The sequence below is a fragment of the Carcharhinus amblyrhynchos genome, unplaced genomic scaffold, assembly GCF_965287045.1.
Source record: "Carcharhinus amblyrhynchos unplaced genomic scaffold, sCarAmb.v2.hapA chromosome_102, whole genome shotgun sequence".
NCBI classification, from domain to species: domain Eukaryota; kingdom Metazoa; phylum Chordata; class Chondrichthyes; order Carcharhiniformes; family Carcharhinidae; genus Carcharhinus; species Carcharhinus amblyrhynchos.
The window spans coordinates 509588-529910 of NW_027649842.1; the positions used below are offsets into that span (position 1 = coordinate 509588).

General features: G+C 53.8%; 1 protein-coding gene across 1 annotated transcript; it reads right to left on the reverse strand.

Annotated features, from left to right (window-relative positions):
• Positions 1-1794: 1794 nt before the first annotated feature.
• On the reverse strand, positions 1795-19344 carry LOC145338580 (catechol O-methyltransferase A-like). Its single transcript, XM_080182931.1, is given in 6 exon segments — positions 1795-2225; positions 6253-6384; positions 9408-9481; positions 9484-9600; positions 13314-13596; positions 19235-19344. Coding segments are annotated over 5 exon segments (786 nt in total). The 5' UTR covers positions 19235-19344; the 3' UTR covers positions 1795-2045.
• Positions 19345-20323: the final 979 nt, after the last annotated feature.

Sequence of the window (20323 nt, forward strand, 5' to 3'; positions counted from 1 at the left end):
ACTTCCTGTGTAGGAGAGAGAGGGGGAGTGTGTGTGTTTGTGTATATGTGTGCACGTGCCTCCCTTTCCTCTCTTTGTATTTCTCTCTCTCTGTCTCTCTCTTTCTGTCTGTGGCTCTCTCTCTCTGCTGTGTCTCTGTCTCTCTCTCTGTCTGTGTCTCTGTCGCTCTCTCTCTCTGTCTGTGTCTCTGTCGCTCTCTCTCTGTGTCTCTCTCTCGCTCCCTGGGGTGGGCGTAGGGGATGGCGTAAGTGTGTTGGAGGGGGGGTTGTTGGATTGTAATCACTGTGACAGCCTCTCTGTTCTCCCCTCCTGATGGGGCTGAGTGACTGACCTACATTCCAATCAGCCCCACTCCCCCCCACACACTGCTGCTGCGTTCACCCTCTTAAAGGAGCAGTCCCAGCCCCTCACTAACAGTAGCAAGGCAGGGGCAGGGATAAGGCGCTGGTTGATGATTCTCAGAGCAGCCTGGGTCGTTGTGTGTGTGTGTGTATTTTTCTCTCTCTCTGTCTGTCTCAATGAGCTGGGAATTAAATCAGTCACCACCACCACTGGGTTGGGGGGGAAAATGTGTATATGTGTGTGTGTGTGAGAGAGAGAGAGAGAGTGCATGTGAGAGAGGGAGAGCGAGTGTGAGTGCAGGGGAGAGCAGGTGGGTGGGGGATGTGTGCGTGGGTGGGGGAGAGTGCATGGATAGGGGAGTGTGCTTGGGTGGGGGGAGAGTGCGTGGGTGGGGGCAGAGTGCGTGGGTAGGGAGAGTGTGGAAGGTGGGGGTGTGCATGGGTGGGGAGAGAGTGCGTGGGAGGTGGGAGTGTGCATGGGTGGGGAAGAGACAGTGTGTGAGTATGAGAGTTTTTTTATTTCATTCCTGGGACCTGGGTATCGCTGGCTGGGCCAGCATTTATTGCCCATCCCTAGTTGCCCCTTGGATGGCAGTTGAGAGTCACCCACATTGCTGTGTCTCTGGAGTCACAAGTAGGCCAGACCGGGGTAAGGATGGCAGATTTCCTTCCCTAAAGGAACCAGATGGGTTTTTCCGACAATGGGACATCAGTAGATTCTTAATTCCAGATATTTTTTATTGAATTCAAATTCCACCATCTGCCATGGTGGGATTCGAACCCGGGTCCCCCAGAACATTAGCTGAGTTTCTGGATTAATAGTCTAGCAATAATACAACAGACCATCGCCTCCCCTTGGGAGGTGTGTGTGTGTGTGTGTGTGTGTGAGAGTGAGAGCATATGTGTATGTGTGTGTGTGAGCAAGCCCGCACACGTGTGTGTGTATATATGTGTGTGAGCGTATATACGTGCGTGTGAGCGTGTGCGTGTGAATGTAGCTGGAGGAAACCCACACAAACACGGGGAGAACGTGCAGACTCCACATTGACAGTGACCCAAGCTGGGGATCGAACCTGGGTCCCTGGCACCGTGAGGCAGCAGTGCTAACCGCTGTGCCACCCTGCCACCCCTTATGTTCTCTGACACCAGTAAGAATGTGGGAAATTGCATTGCACTAGCACCTTGCAGCACCCAGCAAGTGCCCCTGAACCGCCCCTCCGCCACACTTGCTGATGTACCTCCCCATGAGGACACATTGACACAACCAGGAAGCATTGCAGCCAACTGGTGCAGAGCAAGATCCTTCATTGACTGGTGTTGGGCTGAGGGGCAAATATTGGCCCTGAGGCTACCCGGGGAAAACCCCCTTCCTTCCCCGCCAATGCTGGCAACCTCTCCCATCACCTCCTGCCCCTCCCAGCCCCTTCCCTCCCCCCCACCCCCCAGCCTCCACTCTATGGCCCTGGGACGGTTTTGCTGGGTGGGCGGACGAGAGTTCTGGTTGAGTGTCCTGCCGCGTCAATCAGCCCCTGGCAGAGGGTGAGCTACGAGTCCATACCCCCGGGGGGGCGGGGGAATCGCACCAAAAGAGAAAACACTCTGGGACACCACATTCCTCATCTTGCTTTATGTCCAGCTGCACGCGGTCTCGGTCAGTGGAACACAGGCAGTGGTGTGGGCCCCTCCAGCCTTGGCCAGGCGCACTCAGCCCAGGAACACGGATCGCTCCAGGCCGTCCTCCACCTGTGTGTACTCCAGGTGGGCAGGGTGGTACTCGCTCCTGTAGCGGGGGCTGCCTCGGATGTACTCCAGGTACTCGGGCGCTCCGGGACAGATCACATTGTCAGCCAGAAGGACGGTGCCAGGCCGAAGGAGGTCACAGCTCTGCAGTGGAGGGGGAGAGAGAGAGGGAAGGAGGAAGGGACGGAGAGAGAGAAGTGGGTGGTAGAAAGAGAAAAGAATTAGACAAGGGAAAATTCTGTCTGTGTGTGTGTGTCTCTCTCTCTCTCTCTCTCTCCCCCCCCTTATGTCCTTCTCTGTCTCTCCTCCCAGGGTCTGGGAAATCAGTCATGAGGAAAGATTATACGTAACAATCACAGAATCTATAGAATCCTGACAGTACAGAGGGAGGCCATTTAGCCTATTGAGTCTGTACTGACCACAACCTCACCTAGGTCCTTTCTCTGTAAACCTCTTTTACCCTAACTAATCCCCCTGATATTAAGGGTCAATTTAACATGGTCAATCCACCTAAGCCACACATCTTTGGACACTAAGGGGCAATTTAGCATGGCCAATCCACCTAACCTACACACCTTTGGACACTAAGGGGCAATTTAGCACGGCTAATCTACCTAACCTGCACACCTTTGGATGTGGGAGGAATCCGGAGGAAACCCATGCGGACACGGGGAGGATGAGCAAACTCCATACAGACAGTGACCCAAGCGAACAATCAAACCCGGGTCCCTGGCACTGTGAGGCAGCAATGCTAACCACTGTGCCACCGTGCCACCCCCGTCGGACATTCACAGTGAATGGTGCGGCGTTATGGAGTATTGTGGGACAGAGGGACCTCGGAGTTCGGCTGTACGGTTCTCTAAAGGTGGAGTCACAGATAGACAGCACAGTGAAGGCTTTTGGTGTGCTGGCCTTCATCAGTCAGGGCATCGAGTAGAGAAGTTGGGAAGTTATGTTGCTGTTGTACAGGATGTTGGTGAGGCCGCACCTGGAGTATTGTGTTCAGTTTGGCTGCCTTCCCATAGGAAAGGCGTTATTAACCTGGAGAGAGTGCAGAAGGGATTTACAAGGATGTTGCCAGGACTCAAGGGACTGAGTCATAGGGAGAGATTGGACAGGCTAGGACTATTTTCTTTGGAGTGTGGGAGACTGAGGGGTGATCTTATAGAGATATACAAGATCATGAGAGGCATGGATAGGATGAATGCACTCTGTCTTTTTCCCAGGGTTGGGGAATCAAGGACATAGATTTCAGTTAAGAGGGAAAAAAATTACTGGGAACCTGGGGAAGAACTTTTTTACACAGAGGGTGGCACGTATGTGGAATGAGCTACTGGAGGAGGTGGTTGAAGCAGGAACATTAACAACACTTAAAAGGCATTTGGACAGATATATGGATGGGAAAAGTTTAGAAGAATATGGGCTAAATGCAGGCAAATGGGGTTGGCTTAGATGGACTTTTTGGTCAGCATAGACCAGTTTGGACCGAAGGGTCTGTCTCCATGCTGTAGATTCAATGATTCTGTGATACTATAAGATCGTATTTATAAATGATCTGGAAGAAAATGTGGGTTGTCTGATTAGTAAGTTTGCAGATGACATGAAGATTGGTCGAGTTGCTGATAGTGCTGGGAATTGACAGACGATACAACAGGATACAGATAGATTGGAGACTTGGGCACAGAAATGACCGATGGAGTTTGATCCAGATAAATGTGAGGTGATGCATTTTGGAGGATCAGATTTAAGCGTGAATTATACTGTAAATGGCAGAAACCTGAGGAGCATTAACATACAGAGGGATCTGGGCGTACAGGTCCACAGTTCCTGAAAAGTGGCAACACAGGTGGCCAAGGTGATTAAGAAGGCATACGGCATGCTTCATCAGCCGGGGCATTGGGTACAAGAGTTGAGAAATCATGTTGCAGCTATGTAAAACCTTGGTTAGGTCGCATTTGGAGGATTGCACGCAGTTCTGGTCACCGCACTACCAGAAGGACATGGAAGCTTTGGAGAGAGTGTAAAGAAGGTTCACCAGGATGTTGCCTGATCACGAGGGTATTGGCTATGAGGACAGGTTGGACAAACTAGGGGTGTTTTCACTGGAAAGACGGAGGCTGAGGGGGTACCTGGTCTATAAAATGATGAGAGGCACAGACAGGGTGGATAGTCAGAGGCTTTTCCCCAGGGTGGAAGTGTCAATTACACAGAGGGGCACAGGTTCAAGGTGAGAGGGAGAAAGTTTAAGGGAGATGTGTGGGGGATGTTTTTCACACAGAGAGAGGTGGGTGCCTGGAATACGCTGCCAGAGGAGGTTTTTGTTTAAGTTTATTTATTGGTGTCTCATTAACACTGCAGTGAAGTTACTGTGAAAATCCCCGAGTCACTACATTCCGGTGCCTGTTTGGGTACACTGAGGGAGAATTTAGCATGGCCAATGCACCCTAACCATCGGTTCTGTTCTGTACTGTATGGATTCTAAACGAGCGCGTCTTTCAGACCATGGGAAGAAACTGGAGCACCCGGAGGAAACCCACGCAGACACAGGGAGAATGTGCAAACTCCACACAGACAGTGACCCAAGCTGGGAATCAAATCTGAGCCCCGGTGCAGTGAGGCAGCAGTGCTAACCACTGTGCCACCAAGGTGGAAGCAAGCACATTAGCAACGTTTCAGAGGCATCTGGATGGGGACATGGATAGGGAGGGTATAGAGGGATACGGACTGAGTAAGGGCAGAAGGTAGTTTTGGTTAAGTTCAGGCATCATAAGTGGCACGGGCTTGGAGGGGCCGAAGGGCCTGTTCCTGCACTGGACTTCTCTCTGTTTATTATAGAGGATGAGGTTGTCTTCCATGGAGCAGAGAAAGCTGAGAAAGGACCCGATCAAAGTGTATAAAATTATGAGGGACAGAGATAGGTTGGATAAGAACAAACTTTCCCCCTAAGTAGAGGGTTCAGTAACCAGGACACACATTTAAGGAGATTTGCGGAGAAGGCTTTTCACGCAAAGGGGAGTGGGAGTCTGGAACTTGCTGCCTGAAAGGACGAGAGAAGCAGGAAACCTCACAACATTTATGTGGGTTCACTAATGTCCTTCAGGGAAGGAAATCTGCCCAGTCTGGCTTGCACGTAACTCCAGAGCCACAGCAGTGTGGGAGACTCTCAACTGCCCTCCAAGGGCAACAAGGGATGGGCAATAAATGACCCATTGTGTCATTTGCACAATGAACAGGGGTTTGATGGCCAGGGCAGACACAATGGGTCAAATGGCCTCTCCCTGCGCTGTCAAACATTCTGATGCTGGAGCTTTAGGAAAGCGAGGGTCAGTAGGTGCTCACGCAGGAACACAAGGCAGCAAACACAAACGTACACAGGAAGATCCTGGCTGCCGAAGGGTTAACCGCAATAAACAAATTCCACTGCTGATCGATCAACGCACACACAAGGAAGCTGAGGATATCATGGAAAACAAGGGCTAAACGCAGACAATAAAGATGATCACTACTCCACTGCAGGAATCTCGTGGGCCAATTTCCTCTCCTCAGCACTGACCCTCCCACAGTGTGGCGTTCCCTCAGCACCGACCCTCCCGCAGTGCAGCACTCCCTCAGCGCCACCCCTCCCACAGTGCAGCACTCCCTCAGCACCGACCCTCCTACAGTGTGGTGCTCCCTCAGCACCGACCCTCCCACAGTGCGGCGCTCCCTCAGCACCGACCCTCCCACAATGCGGTGCTCCCTCAGCACCGACCCTCCCACAATGCGGTGCTCCCTCAGCACCGACCCTCCCACAATGCGGTGCTCCCTCAGCACCAACCCTCCCACAGTGCGGCGCTCCCTCGGCACTGACCCTCCCACAGTACGGTGCTCCATCAGCACTGACCCTCCCACAGTGCGGCACTCCCTCAGCACTGACCCTCCCACAGTGTGGTGCTCCCTCAGCGCCACCCCTCCCACAGTGCGGCACTCCTTCAGCACCGACCCTCCCACAATGCGGCGCTCCCTCAGCACCAACCCTCCCACAGTGCGGTGCTCCCTCAGCACCGACCCTCCCACAGTGCGACGCTCCCTCAGCACTGACCCTCCCGCAGTGCGGCGCTCCCTCAGCACTGACCCTCCCACAGTGCGGCGCTCCCTCAGCACTGAGCCACTGAGCTGAAGTTGCAGTTACCTCCAGTAATTTGGTGTCCGGTGTATAACTTTCCTTCCAGTGATCCAGGAAAACAAAATCGAGTTTGTCAATGTCAAACTTCTTGCGGAGTTCTGGAATCAGGTCCCAGGATGACCCCGCCAACAGTTCCACCTGAGATAGAAGACAGAATAAGAGTTAACATTTACTCTGTTTAGCAGTGAGGGGAGTAAGAGGCAGATCACATTACATGGTACACCCACCACCTGACATGGGGAACCCACACAAACTTCTCTGTGCAATGCAGAATCTCTTTGGACTATTCCACTGTCTGGACATCACTTCCTTTAGCTCTACACCCCCTCCCTATCGCTGTAACTTCCTCCAGCCCCTACACCCACTCCCTATCTCTGTAACTCCTCCAGATCTGACACCCCCTCCCTATCTCTGTAACCTCCCCCAGCCCCTACACTCCTCTCTATCTCTGTAACCTCCTCCAGCCCCTACACCCCCTCCCTATCTCTGTAACCTCCTCCAGCCCCTACACCCCCTCCCTATCTCTGTAACCTCCTCCAGCCCCTACACCCCCTCCCCATCTCTGTAACTTCCTACGACCCTCCGAGATCTCTGCGCCCCTCCAATTTTGGCCTCTTGAGCATCCCTCGATTCCCATCGCTCTGCCATTGGAGGCCGTACCTTCAGCTACATGGGGTCGGGGGGGCCCTAAACTCTGGAATCCCTCCCTAAATGTCTCTGCCTCTCTCTCTCTCTCTGCCCCGTCTCTTGGTCTCTGTCTCCTCCTCCATCACAACTCGCCTTAAAACTAACTCTATTGACAGCGCTGCCAGTGGCTGGGGACCTGAATTAAGAACAGCAAAGAACAATCCAACACAGGAACAGGCCCTTGGCCCCTCCAAGCCCTTGCTGATCATGATGCCCGAACTAAACTAAAATAAAACCTTCTGCCCTTACTCAGTCCGTATCCCTCTATTCCCTCCCTATCCATGTCCCCATCCAGATGCCTCTTAAATGTTGCTAATGTTCCTGCTTCCACCCCCTCCTCTGGCAGCGCGTTCCAGGCACCCACCACTCTCTGTGTGAAAAACTTCCCCCCGCACATCTCCCTTAAACTTTCCCCCTCTCACCTTGAACCTGTGCCCCTGCCTGTATAACTGACACTTCCACCCTGGGGGAAAAGCCTCTGACTATCCACCCTGTCTGTGCCTCTCATCATTTTATAGACCAGGTCCCCCCTCAGCCTCCGTCTTTCCAGTGAAAACAATCCGAGTTTATCTAACCTCTCCTCATAGCCAATACCCTTAAGATCAGGCAACATCCTGGTGAACCTTCTTTACCTTCTCTCCAAAGCTTCCATGTCCTTCTGGTAGTGCGGTGACCAGAACTGCACGCAATGCTCCAAATGCAGCCTAACCAAGGTTTTATATAGCTGCAACATGATTTCCCAACTCTTGTACCCAATGCCCCGGCTGATGAAGACAAGCATGCCCTATGCCTTCTTAATCACTTTGGCCATCTGTGTTGCCACTTTTCAGGAAGTGTGGACCTCTATGCCCAGATCCCTCTGTACGTTAGAGTTCCTCAGGGTTCTGCCATTGACTGTATAATTTACATCTATATTTAAAGGGAATATTAGGGGGGATTTCTTCATGCAAGAGTGGTGGGAGTGTGGAATGAGCTGCTGGATGAAATGGTAAATGCAGGGTCACTTTTAACATTTAAGAAAAACTCGGGCGGGTTCATGGATGAGAGGGGTGTGGAGGGATATGGTCCAAGTACAGGTCACTGGGACTAGGCAAAAAATGGTTCGGCACAGACAAGAAGGGCCAAAAGGCCTGTTTCTGAGCTGTAATTTTCCATGGTTCTATTTGATCCTCCAAATGCATCACTTCGCATTTGTCCGGATTAAACTCCATTGGCCATTTCTGTGCCCAAGTCTCCAGTCTATCTGTATCCTGCTGTATCCTCTGACAATCCCCGGCACTATCAGTGACTCCACCAATCTTCATGTCATCCGCAAACTTACTAATTAGACCCTCCACATTTTCCTCCAGATCTAGATTTAGGCCCTTATGAAGTGACTTGCGCCATGTTTGCACTTGCACAGTTAATGGTAGGGGAGTGCTGTCGAAGAGAGAGACCTAGGGGTACAGATACATAACTCATGGGAAGACAGGATGGTGAAGATGGTATTTGGCACACTTGCCTTCCTCGGTCAGGGCACTGAGGACAGGAGTTGGGACGTAATGTTAGAAACTATACAAGGTATTGGTAAGGCCACATTTGGAATACTGCGTGCAATTCTGGTTGCCTTGCGATAGGAAGGATGTTATTAAACTGGAAAGGGGGCAAAAAATATTTACAAGGATGTTACCGAGACTGGAAGGTTTGAGGAAAGGCAGGATAGGCTGGAACGTTTTTCCCTGCAGTGTAGGAGGATGAGGGGTGAGGTTATAGAGGTTTATAAAATCATGAGGGGCATCGATAAGATGAACAGCCAAAATCTTTTCCCCAGGGCACGGGAGTCTAAACTCAAAGGCATAGATTTAAGGTGAGGGGGAAAGGTTTGAAAGGGACCCGAGGGAGCATTTTCATGCAGAAAATGGTGCGCATATGGAATGAGCTGCCAGAGGAGGTGGTACAGGCGGGTACAGTTACAACTTTTTAAAATACGCGGCAGCATGGTGGCACAGTGGGTTAGCGCTGCTGCCTCACAGCTCCAGGTTCCCGGGTTCGATTCCCGGCTTGGGTGACTGTGCGGAGTTTGCACGTTCTCCCTGTGTCTGTGTGGGTTTCCTCCATGTGCTCCGGTTTCCTCCCACAGTCCAAAGATGTGCGGGTTAGATGGACTGGTCATGCTAAATTGATCCTTAGTGTCAGGGGGATTAGCCAAGGTAAATACATGGGGTTGAGGGGATCGGGTCTGGGTGCAGACTCGATGGGCCGAATGGCCTTCTTTTGCACTGTCAGGATTCTATGATTTGGACAGGTACATGGATTAGAAAAAGTTTAGAGGGATACAGGCCAAACGGGACTAGTTCAGTTTAAGAAACCTGGTTCACATGGAAGAGTTGGGCCAAAGGATCCATTTCCGTGCTGTATAACGCTATGGGTCTATGGGTTAGCAGTCAAAGGTGCTAGATAAATGCAGTTTGAGCTCGCTGAGGTCTTTCCTTCACCTGATCTTCCAGTCCTGCGTAGCTGATGACCTGCCGGGCCACTTTGGCAGTCTCGGGGTCAAACTCCACCGTGTAAGTCGCGCCCCCGGTTTGAGGAGTCTGGCGATGCGGACAGTGGAATAGCCGCAGTACGTCCCCAGTTCCAACACCACATCGGGATTCACCTCCGACACAACCCGGTCCAGGATCAAACCTGCAAAGAAAGAACGATGGACTTGAAAAAGTGGCAGGAGGGGCATCTGACACCACATTTAATAATAACACTGCGACTGTACCAGCCATCACCCATGTCAAAAGTATCCCAGTAGATTACAGTCCCAGTGCTGAGGGAGCGCCGCACTGTGGGAGGGTCAGTGCTCACGGAGCGAGCGCTGCACTGTGGGAGGGTCAGTGCTGAGGGAGCGCCGCACTGTGGGAGGGTCAGTGCTGAGGGAGCGCCGCACTGTGGGAGGTCAGTGCTGAGGGAGCGCCGCACTGTGGGAGGGTCAGTGCTGAGGGAGCGCCGCACTGTGGGAGAGTCAGTGCTGAGGGAAGCGCCGCACTGTGGGAGGGTCAGTGCTGAGGGAGCGCCGCACTGTGGGAGGGTCAGTGCTGAGGGAGCACTGTACTGTGGGAGGGTCAGTGCTGATGGAGCACCGCACTGTGGGAGGATCAGTGCTGAGTGAGCACTGTACTGTGGGGAGGGTCAGTGCCGAGGGAGCGCCGCACTGTGGGAGGGTCAATGCTGATGGAGGGCCGCACTGTGGGAGGGTCAGTGCTGAGGGAGCACCGCACTGTGGGAGGGTCAGTGCTGAGGGAGCGCTGCACTGTGGGAGGGTCACTGCTGAGGGAGCACCGCACTGTGGGAGGGTCAGTGCTGAGGGAGCGCCGCACTGTGGGAGGGTCAGTGCTGAGGGAGCGCCGCACTGTGGGAGGGTCAGTGCTGAGGGAGCACTGTACTGTGGGAGGGTCAGTGCTGATGGAGCACCGCACTGTGGGAGGATCAGTGCTGAGGGAGCACTGCACTGTGGGGAGGGTCAGTGCCGAGGGAGCGCCGCACTGTGGGAGGGTCAATGCTGATGGAGGGCCGCACTGTGGGAGGGTCAGTGCTGAGGGAGCACCGCACTGTGGGAGGGTCAGTGCTGAGGGAGCGCTGCACTGTGGGAGGGTCAGTGCTGAGGAGCGCCGCACTGTGGGAGGGTCAGTGCTGAGGGAGCGCCGCACTGTGGGAGGGTCAGTGCTAAGGGAGCGCCACACTGTGGGAGGGTCAGTGCTGAGGCAGCGCCGCACTGTGGGAGGGTCAGTGCTGAGGGAGCACCTCACTGTGGGAGGGTCAGTGCTGAGGGAGTGCCACTATCTACAAGGACACAAGTCAGGAGTGTGATGGAATACTCTCCACTTGCCTGGATGAGTGCGGCTCCCAAGAACACTCAAGATGCTCGACACAACCCATGACAAAGCAGCCCTGCTGGATCGGCACACTAACCACAAACACTCACTCCCTCCACCACCGATGCTCAGTGACAGCCGTGTGTACCATCTACAAGATGCACTGCAGCGACTCACCGAGGCTCCTTAGGCAGCACCTTCCAAACCCACCACCTCTACCATCTAGAAGGACAAGGGCAGCAGATACCTGGGAACACCCCCACCTGGAGGTTCCCCTCCAAGTCACTCACCATCCTGACTTGAAAATATATCAGCCATTCCTGGGGCAGCATGGTGGTTAGCACTGCTGCCTCACATTGCCAGGGACCTGGGTTCAATTCCCAGCTTGGGTCACTGTCTGTGTGGAGTCTGCTTGTTCTCTGCGTGTCTGCATGGGTTTCCTCTGGGTGCTCTGGTTTCTTCCCACAGTCCTAAGATGTATGGGTTAGGGGGATTGGCCATGCTAAATTGCCTCTTAGTGTCCAAAGATGTGCAGGTTAGGTGCATTAATGCATGGGGTTATGGGGATGGGCCTTGACAATATATTCTGTTGGAGAGACGGTGCAGACTTGATGGGCCGAATCGCTCCTTCGGCACTGTCAGGATTCTCTGATTCCTTCACTGTGGCTGGGATCAAAATCCTGTAACTCCCTCACTAACAGCACCGTGGGTGTACGTACACAGCACGGGGTCTGCAGCGGGTTCGAGAAGGCGGCTCACCCACCACCTTCTCGGGGGTCGGGGGGGGGGGGAAGGTAATTACGGATGGGGTATAAATGCTGGGTCTGGGCACAGTCTTCCCCGTACTCTCTCTCTCTCCCTCTCGTGGTCACAGAGCAGCTGTGTGGAATTGGGCGCACTCTCTCGATGAGTTCCAGTTACACATTGAAATGCACGACACAAAGCCTGGCCCCAGCGTTCGAGATGTTCACTAGATGGCTGTTACCAGGAGATGCGGGACAGAGCGATGGTATCTGGCAAAGCTCAGGCCAGGAGGCGCATGCAGAATGAGATGGGTGATTAACTCAAACCATGCCTTTGTTTGCTGTGCGGATGGGCTACAAGAGAGAGACTATTAATCCAGAAACTCAGCTAACGTTCTGGGGGACCCGGGTTCAAATCCCACCCCAGCAAATGGTGGAATTTGAATTCAATAAAAAATATCTGGAATTAAGAATCTACTGATGACCCATTGTCGGAAAAACCCATCTGGTTCCTTTAGGGAAGGAAATCTGCCGTCCTTACCCCGGTCTGGCCTACATGTGACTCCAGAGCCACAGCAATGTGGCTGATTCTCAACTGCCCTCCAAGGGGCAACTAGGGATGGGTAATAAATGATGGCCTAGCCAGCGATGCCCATGTCCCACAAATGAAAGAAGACCACTGAGTTCTAATTTTGTGTAAGGTGCTAGTTGGTGCACGTTTTAATAAGATCTTTCACCACCCTGGGACTTGCCAAAGCCAATACTGTCTGGCAAACCCCAAGATAGCAATGGTGATCGGCCAGTGAGAGACAAACCCATTCTAGTGGGAGGCCCATCAAATGGTCTTCAACTGCTGGTGGCTAGAGGATCCCCCTCCCTTTGAGGTACCCTCACTCTTTTGGGCAATCAATTTTCACACAGCAAGATCCCACAAGGAGGCATGTGTTAATGGCCTAAATTAGATAATGCCCACTTTTAGTCAAGTTGTTCGAAGGATAAATATTAACCTCAGAGAACAACCCTTCCCCTTCCTCTTATCTGACGGGGCTCTCCCTCAGCACCAGCCCTCCCACAGTGCAGCGCTCCCTCAGCACTGATTGTCCGACAGCGCAGCACTCCCTCAGCACTGACCTCACATCGTGCGGCGCTCCCTCAGCACTGACCCTCACACAGTGTGGCGCTCCCTCAGCACTGACCCCCCCCCCCCCCCAACAGTGCTGCGCTCCCTCAGCACTGATCCTCCCACAGTGCTGCGCTCCCTGAGCACTGACCACCCCCCCCCCCCCCAACAGTGCTGCGCTCCCTCAGCACTGATCCTCCCACAGTGCTGCGCTCCCTGAGCACTGACCCCCCCCCCCCCCCCCCCCACCACCACAGTGCTGCGCTCCCTCAGCACTGACCCTCCCACAGTGAGGCGCTCCCTCAGCACTGACCCTCCCACAGCGCTGCGCTCCCACAGCACTGACCCCCCCCCTCCACCACCACAGCGCTGCGCTCCCTCAGCACTGACCCTCCCACAGTGCGGCGCTCCCTCAGCACTGACTCTCCCACAGTGCGGCGCTCCCTCAGCACTGACCATCCTATAACCCTCTCTATCTCTGAAACTTTCTCCCTGAGATCTCTGTGCTCCTTCGAATCTGGGCCTTTGGGTTTCTCCCTCGCTCCATCATTGGTAGCGTTGGGGGCTACTCAGTGCTCTGAAGTCCCTGTGATCCTGGAGAAATTACTGTGGGCATGCTGTGGCCAACACGGAAACGTACAAGGTGGGGAGGGGTTTTTGCTTCTTGCCTCCTACCCTTTTCATTGCCCACGTTCATGGCCCACTCGACAGTGCTGCCGAACTTGTCGATGGCATCCACCACGCTCTGAGGGTCACCTCGCCTGGCCATCTTCCTCACATAGCTCAGCATCCGTTGCGGCTGGGAGGTGCCGGTCAGCCGATTCCGCAGGGAGATCTGAATCCTGTCGTGCCAGAGCAGGCACAGCCATGCATTTCTCCTGGCCAGAGATGGGATCAGCCTGAAGACCAACAGGTAGGCAATGACCGCCACCATTGTCCCATACAGAATGAAGGTCATCTGTGGAATTGAAGAAAGAAACCACCCAACAAATGGTTAATCAAAGAATCAGGGAATCCTACAGTGCAGATTGACCACAATGACCCAAATCCCACCCAGGCCCCATCCCCATAACCCCATGCTTCCCCTAGCTAGTCCCACGACACTAAAGAACAATTTAGCATGGCCAATCCACCTAACCCACACATCTCTGGACACTAAGGGACAATTTAGCACGGCCAGTCCACCTAACCCACACATCTTTGGACACTAAGGGACAATTTAGCATGGCCAATCCACCTAACCTGCACATCTTTGGACACTAGGGGACAATTTAGCATGGCCAATCCACCTAATCTGTACATCTTTGGGCACTAAGGGACAATTTAGCATGGCCAAACGACCTAACCTACACATCTTTGGACACTGAGAGGTAATTTAGCATGGCCAATCCACCTAACCCACATCTTTGGATACTAAGGGGCAATTTAGCATGGCCAAACGACCTAACCTACACATCTTTGGACACTGAGAGGTAATTTAGCATGGCCAATCCACCTAACCCACACATCTTTGGATACTAAGGGGCAATTTAGCATGGCCAATCCACCTAACCTACACATCTTTGGACACTAAAGGACAATTTAGCATGGCCAATCCATCTAACCTGCACATCTTTGGACACTAAGAGACAATTTAGCATGGCCTGTCAGCCTCTTGTGATTCATGCACTGGAACAGCCATATCCCTCTGTACTTCACTCACTGGCAGTCTCTCTCCATTTAGATAATAATTTGAATTTTGATTCTTCCTACTGAAGTGCATGACGTCCCACTTCCCTACATTAAACTCCACTTGCCCAGTTTTAGTACAGTCACCCAATCTATCTGTACCCGAAAGATCACCCCCCCCCCATTTATCTGTACCCCGTTGCAGTATCACCATATCCTCGTCACAAATTGCCCTTTCAACTATCTTAGTATCATTGGCAAACTTGGAAACGTTACACCCTGTTCCTTCCTCCAGGTCATTGATGTAAATAGTGAACAATTGTGTGCCAAGAACTGATCCCTGCGGCACTCCACTAGTTACATCTTTCCACTCTGAAAAGGAACCATTGATTCCAACACCTGCCCTGGCAGGAAAAGGTCTGCTTGAAGAATAACGTAACGCACACACCATTATCTGGAAAGGCAAAACCAGAAGAACATTGTCTCTACGGGGTCACTTTTGCTGTAAAGATCGAATTGGACGGACTTCTCATTGACCTCTCCCCTGCCCCTTGCAGGGTGAGCATTGACCTCATGAGTCTATGGCTTATCCTGCTCCAGAGGCAGCACACCACAACCATCAGTCGCTACAGCCCAACCTCCGACGCAATGGATGGAACAAAACAGGCATCTTGCTATCCTACTCCAGCCTCGACCAGTCACAGAAATCCTGCAATGCAGAAAGAGGCCATTTGGCCCAAAGAGTCTGCACCAACCACAATCCCAACCAGGCCTGAGCCCCACATTCACCCATTAATCCCTCGAACCTACGCATCCCAGGACACTAAGGGGCAATTTTAGCCAATCAACCTAACCTGCACATCTCTGGACTGTGGAAGGAAACTGGAGCACCCAGAATAAACCCACGCAGACACAGGGAGAACGTGCAAACTTCACACAGACAGTGACCCGAGCCAGGAATCAAACCCAGGTTCCTGGAGCTGTGAAGCAGCAGGGCTAACCCACTGTGCTACCGAGCCACAATCACTGTCCCGCATCCCAAAGGGAGGCATGTTGATTCTCCCCAGTGAATTTAGTGCTAGACTTGGGAGTCAAGCAAACCTTTGGAAGGGCAGGTCGGGGCCGGCGAGGGCGGGACGGGCTGGCAAGGATGCCAGGAAAACCAACACCAATGGAGTCCTCCTCCTGAGGAAACGTTTAAAACATGACCTGACCCAATACCAGAGGGACAAGCAGAATACCTCATGGCAAAACCCCCGCCCAAGCACTGGCACCTAATAGACCACACCATCGTCTGAGCCAGGGACTGCAAAGATGCCCCTGTCACCCGTACCACAGCTGGAATCGACAACTGCTGGACTGACCATTGGCTCCACCGTCTCCATCATCTTGACCCCAAACCAGCAGGAGAAACTCTGCCGCAGGAAACTCAATGTCGCTGGACTCACAAACTCGGAGAAGAAAGAGCCACTGAGTTGGCACCTCGCTGACTTGGTGACACCGAAGGGCCGAAGTCACAGAGTGTCCTTAGTGACTGGTCTGCCTTAAAACCCAGCACAGTCCTGCCACCATCTGCAAGGAGACTCACGGGGTCTCGAACCCAGGAAACACCAAGACTGGTTCGATGGGAACAAACTGGGAGGTCCACAAAGGCCTTCCTGAACGGGAAGCTCCACCAAGATTCAAGTGAGAGGAAACAACCTTGAGGTAGCGGGAGGCTGAGGTACAGAGGTAGCCCACTGCCTGGCGAACACATGGTGGGTGGAAAGAGAACGGGAGGCTCAGCAATGCGTCCACCATCACGGAGACCTGTGCAACTTCATCAGCGCAATTAAAACCACCTCTGGCCCAAGTACGCAGGGACCCACCCCCACCACGATCCAGGATCACCAAGGGGCACATCAGAGACAGAGAGCCAGACAACGGTGACTGGAGAAACAATTTCCCCCACCTCCTCCAGTAAGGTGCAGCCTCAAGAGACATGTTTCCTCGACACCAATTCTCAACACGCGACCTGCCACCGCCAACTCAGCCTGACCCCAACTCGCCGCAAGGTCAAGGAAGACACCCAGGCACCTGGAGAACAACAGGGCCACTGGTGCAGATAGAATTCCCACCATCTGATTTCTATATGACTGCTTTTAAATAAATAATCGCAGAATCTCTACAGTGCAGAAGGACGCCATTTGGCCCATCAAATCTTCACCGACCACAAGCCCATTCAGGCCCTATCCCCCTCACCCCACGTATTTATCCTGCTAATCCCCCTGACATTAAGAGGCAATTTAGCATGGCCAATCCACCTAACCTACACATCTTTGGACACTAAGGGACAATTTAGCATGGCCAATCTACCTAACCTACACATCTTTGGACACTAAGGGGCAATTTAGGGCGGCTAATCCAGCTAACTTGCACATCTTTGGACTGTGGGAGAATACCGGAGCACCTGGAGAAAACCCACGCAGACACGGGAAGAATTTGCAGACTGCACACAGACAGTGTGATATGGGAGGGGGACAAGGGATACAGGAGGGGGGAGGGGATACGGGAGGGGGACAGGGGATACGGGAGGGGGACAGGGGATACGGGAGGGGGAAAGGGGATACGGGAGGGGAAAAGGGGATACGGGAGGGGAAAGGGGATACGGGAGGGGAAAGGGGATACGGGAGGGGAAAGGGGATACGGGAGGGGAAAGGGGATACGGGAGGGGACAGGGGACACGGGGAGGGGACAGGGGACACGGGAGGGGACAGGGGACACGGGAGGGGAAAGGGGACACGGGAGGGGACAGGGACACGGGAGGGGACAGGGACACGGGGAGGGACAAGGGACACGGGGAGGGACAGGGGACACGGGGAGGGACAGGGGACACGGGGAGGGACAGGGGATACGGGGAGGGACAGGGGATACGGGGAGGGACAGGGATACGGGGAGGGACAGGGGATACGGGGGAGGGACAGGGGATACGGGGAGGGACAGGGGATACGGGGAGGGGGGGGACAGGGGATACAGGGCAGACAGGGGATATGGGGGTGACAGGAGATACGGGGGGAGACAGGGGATATGGGGGGGATAGGGGATACGGGGGGGGAACAGGGAATGCAGGGGGACAAAGAATACAGGGTATGGAGGGGACAAGGGAAATGGAGGGATAAGTGATATGGAGGGATAAGGGATATGGAGGGAGGGAGGATACAGAGGGAAGGAGGATGTGGAGGGGGAAGGAGGATATGGAGGGGGAAGGAAGAGTATGGGGGAGAAGGAGGGGTATGGGGGAGAAGGAGGGGTATGGGGGAGAAGGAGGGATATGGGGGAGAAGGAGGGATATGGGGAGAAGGAGGGGTCTGGGGGGGAAGGAGGGGTATGGGGGGGAAGGAGGGGTATGGGGGGGAAGGAGGGGTATGGGGGGGAAGGAGGGGTATGGGGGAGAAGGGGGGATATGGGGGAGAAGGGGGGATATGGGGGAGAAGGAGGGATATGGGGGAGAAGGAGGGATATGGGGGAGGAGGGGTATGGGGGAGAAGGAGGGGTATGGGGAGAAGGAGGGGTATGGGGGAAAAGGAGGGGTATGGGGGAAAAGGAGGGGTATGGGGGAAAAAGAGGGGTATGGGGGAAAAGGAGGGGTATGGGGTAGAAGGTGGGGTATGGGGTAGAAGGTAGAAGGTAGAGGGGTATGCGATATTGGAGAAAGGGGGGAATCAGGATACTGAATTTGATGATCAGCCATGATCAAGATGAATGGTGGAGCAGGCTCAAAGGGCTGAATGTCCTCCTCCTGCTTGTAGTTTCTACGTTCCTGTGCACATGTTTAAAGGTGGCAGAGAGACACTCTTGACAAGAATCAACAACCTCATCACCCTTCACTAAGGTAAAGGAAGCGACAGTGCAGAATGGATCCTTCACTAAGAATAGAATCTGCTTGTCCCTCAGAAGCTGGTTCTCTCTTGACAGGACAATGGCACAGGTCTGGCTTATTCAGCAGAACTGCTAATCCCATAGCTAACATTCAACAATACACTCCACACAAACCACAATAAAGCTATCAAAACACAACATTATGCAAATACTCAGCAGTTCTGGCATCAGTGGAGAGAGCTAATGCTTTAAGTTGAATGTCACCCTTCATCCTCAGTCACACTGTGGGAGGGTCAGTGCTGGGGGGGGCGCTGCACTGTGGGAGGGTCAGTGCTGGGGGGGGCGCTGCACTGTGGGAGGGTCAGTGCCGGGGGAGCACTGCACTGTGGGAGGGTCAGTGCTGAGGGAGCGCCGCACTGTGGGAGGGTCAGTGCTGAGGGAGCGCCGCACTGTGGGAGGGTCAGTGCCGAGGGAGCGCCGCACTGCGGGAGGGTCAGTGCTGAGGGAGCGCCGCACTGTGGGAGGGTCAGTGCCGGGGGAGCACTGCACTGTGGGAGGGTCAGTGCTGAGGGAGCGCCGCACTGCAGGAGGGTCAGTGCCAAAGGAGCGCCGCACTGTGGGAGGGTCAGTGCCGAGGGAGCGCCACGCTGTGGGAGGGTCAGTGCCGAGGGAGCGCCACACTGTGGGAGGGTCAGTGCCAAGGGAGCACAGCACTGCGGGAGGGTCGGTGCTGAGGGAGCGCAGCACTGTGGGAGGGTCAGTGCCGAGGCAGCGCTGCATTGCAGGAGGGTCAGTGCTGAGGGAGCGCTACACTGTGGGTTGGTGCTGAGGGAGCGCCACACTGTGGGAGGGTCGGTGCTGAGGGAGCGCTGCACTGTGGGAGGGTCAGTGCTGAGGGAGCACCGCACTGTGGGAGGGTCAGTGCTGAGGGAGCACCACACTGGGGGAGGGTCAGTGCTGAGGGAGCATCATACTGTGGGAGAGTTGCTGCTGAGGGAGCGCCGCACTGTCAGATGCACTTCTTTCAGGATGAAAGTGAGTTAAAGCCAGTAGCCAGTGAGACAACTCACCTTTGACTGCGCTCTTCCCAAGCAAATCCCAAAGTGCTGCTCTCTGTCTCTGTCACACCCTCTCACCGCAGTCACAAATCCGATTGGGAAGGTGCACTCAGTCTAAAGGTGAACGGCAGCTGTGGAAACTGTGAGGATTACACACGTGATTGCTGCCTTTGCAACTGAACACTGTAAACAAGTAGGTGGATTAGCAGGCAATACAAGTTCAGAGCAGCTTGGGCGTGACATGGGGAGTGTCCCAGTCATTCAGGGGTACAGGACAGGGGGACAAGAGGAGGTGCAACTTCAAGGCTCAAATGTGGAATACAGAGTTTCCTCTGTGTTTAGCAGGACAAAACAAAACTGCAGACTTCTCCACTTCTCACACACACACACACACACAAAAACACAGACGGTGATCCTGACAGGGGCCACAGTGCTGGAGTCAACATCGGAACCCTCAAATTATCCAGAAGCCAGGCAGCCCGGGGACAATTACAACCCCCTTCACACACTCCCCCTGCCACGACTCAAAGGATTAGCCAACTCAATGGAAATTGTGTCCAGGAGCACTCTCCCAGTCGCAGACTGTGAACAAAGCCCCAAACTATTTCATCACACGAAATTATTCACTAAACTTGTGGTGAATGACTCACTACGCAGTGGTGTTCATCATAAAAAGCAGGAATCACTCTTGCATTCCTCAGTGCCCTGTGTTACTGACTGTATCTGTACTGATGTTAATCCAGCTCCCTCACACAGTCACTCAGTAACCCCTCCCCCCAGCACCCTGTGTTACTGACTGTATCTTGACTGATGTTAATCCAGCTCCCTCACACAGTCACTCAGTAGCCCCCCTCCCCCCAGCACCCTGTGTTACTGACTGTATCTCTACTGATGTTAATCCAGCTCCCTCACACTGTCACTCAGTAACCCCTCTCCCCCCCCCCAGCACCCTGTGTTACTGACTGTATCTGTACTGATGTTAATCCAGCTCCCTCACACTGTCACTCAGTAACCCCTCTTTCCCCCAGCACCCTGTGTTACTGACTGTATCTGTACTGATGTTAATCCAGCTCCTTCACACTGTCACTCAGTAACCCCTCT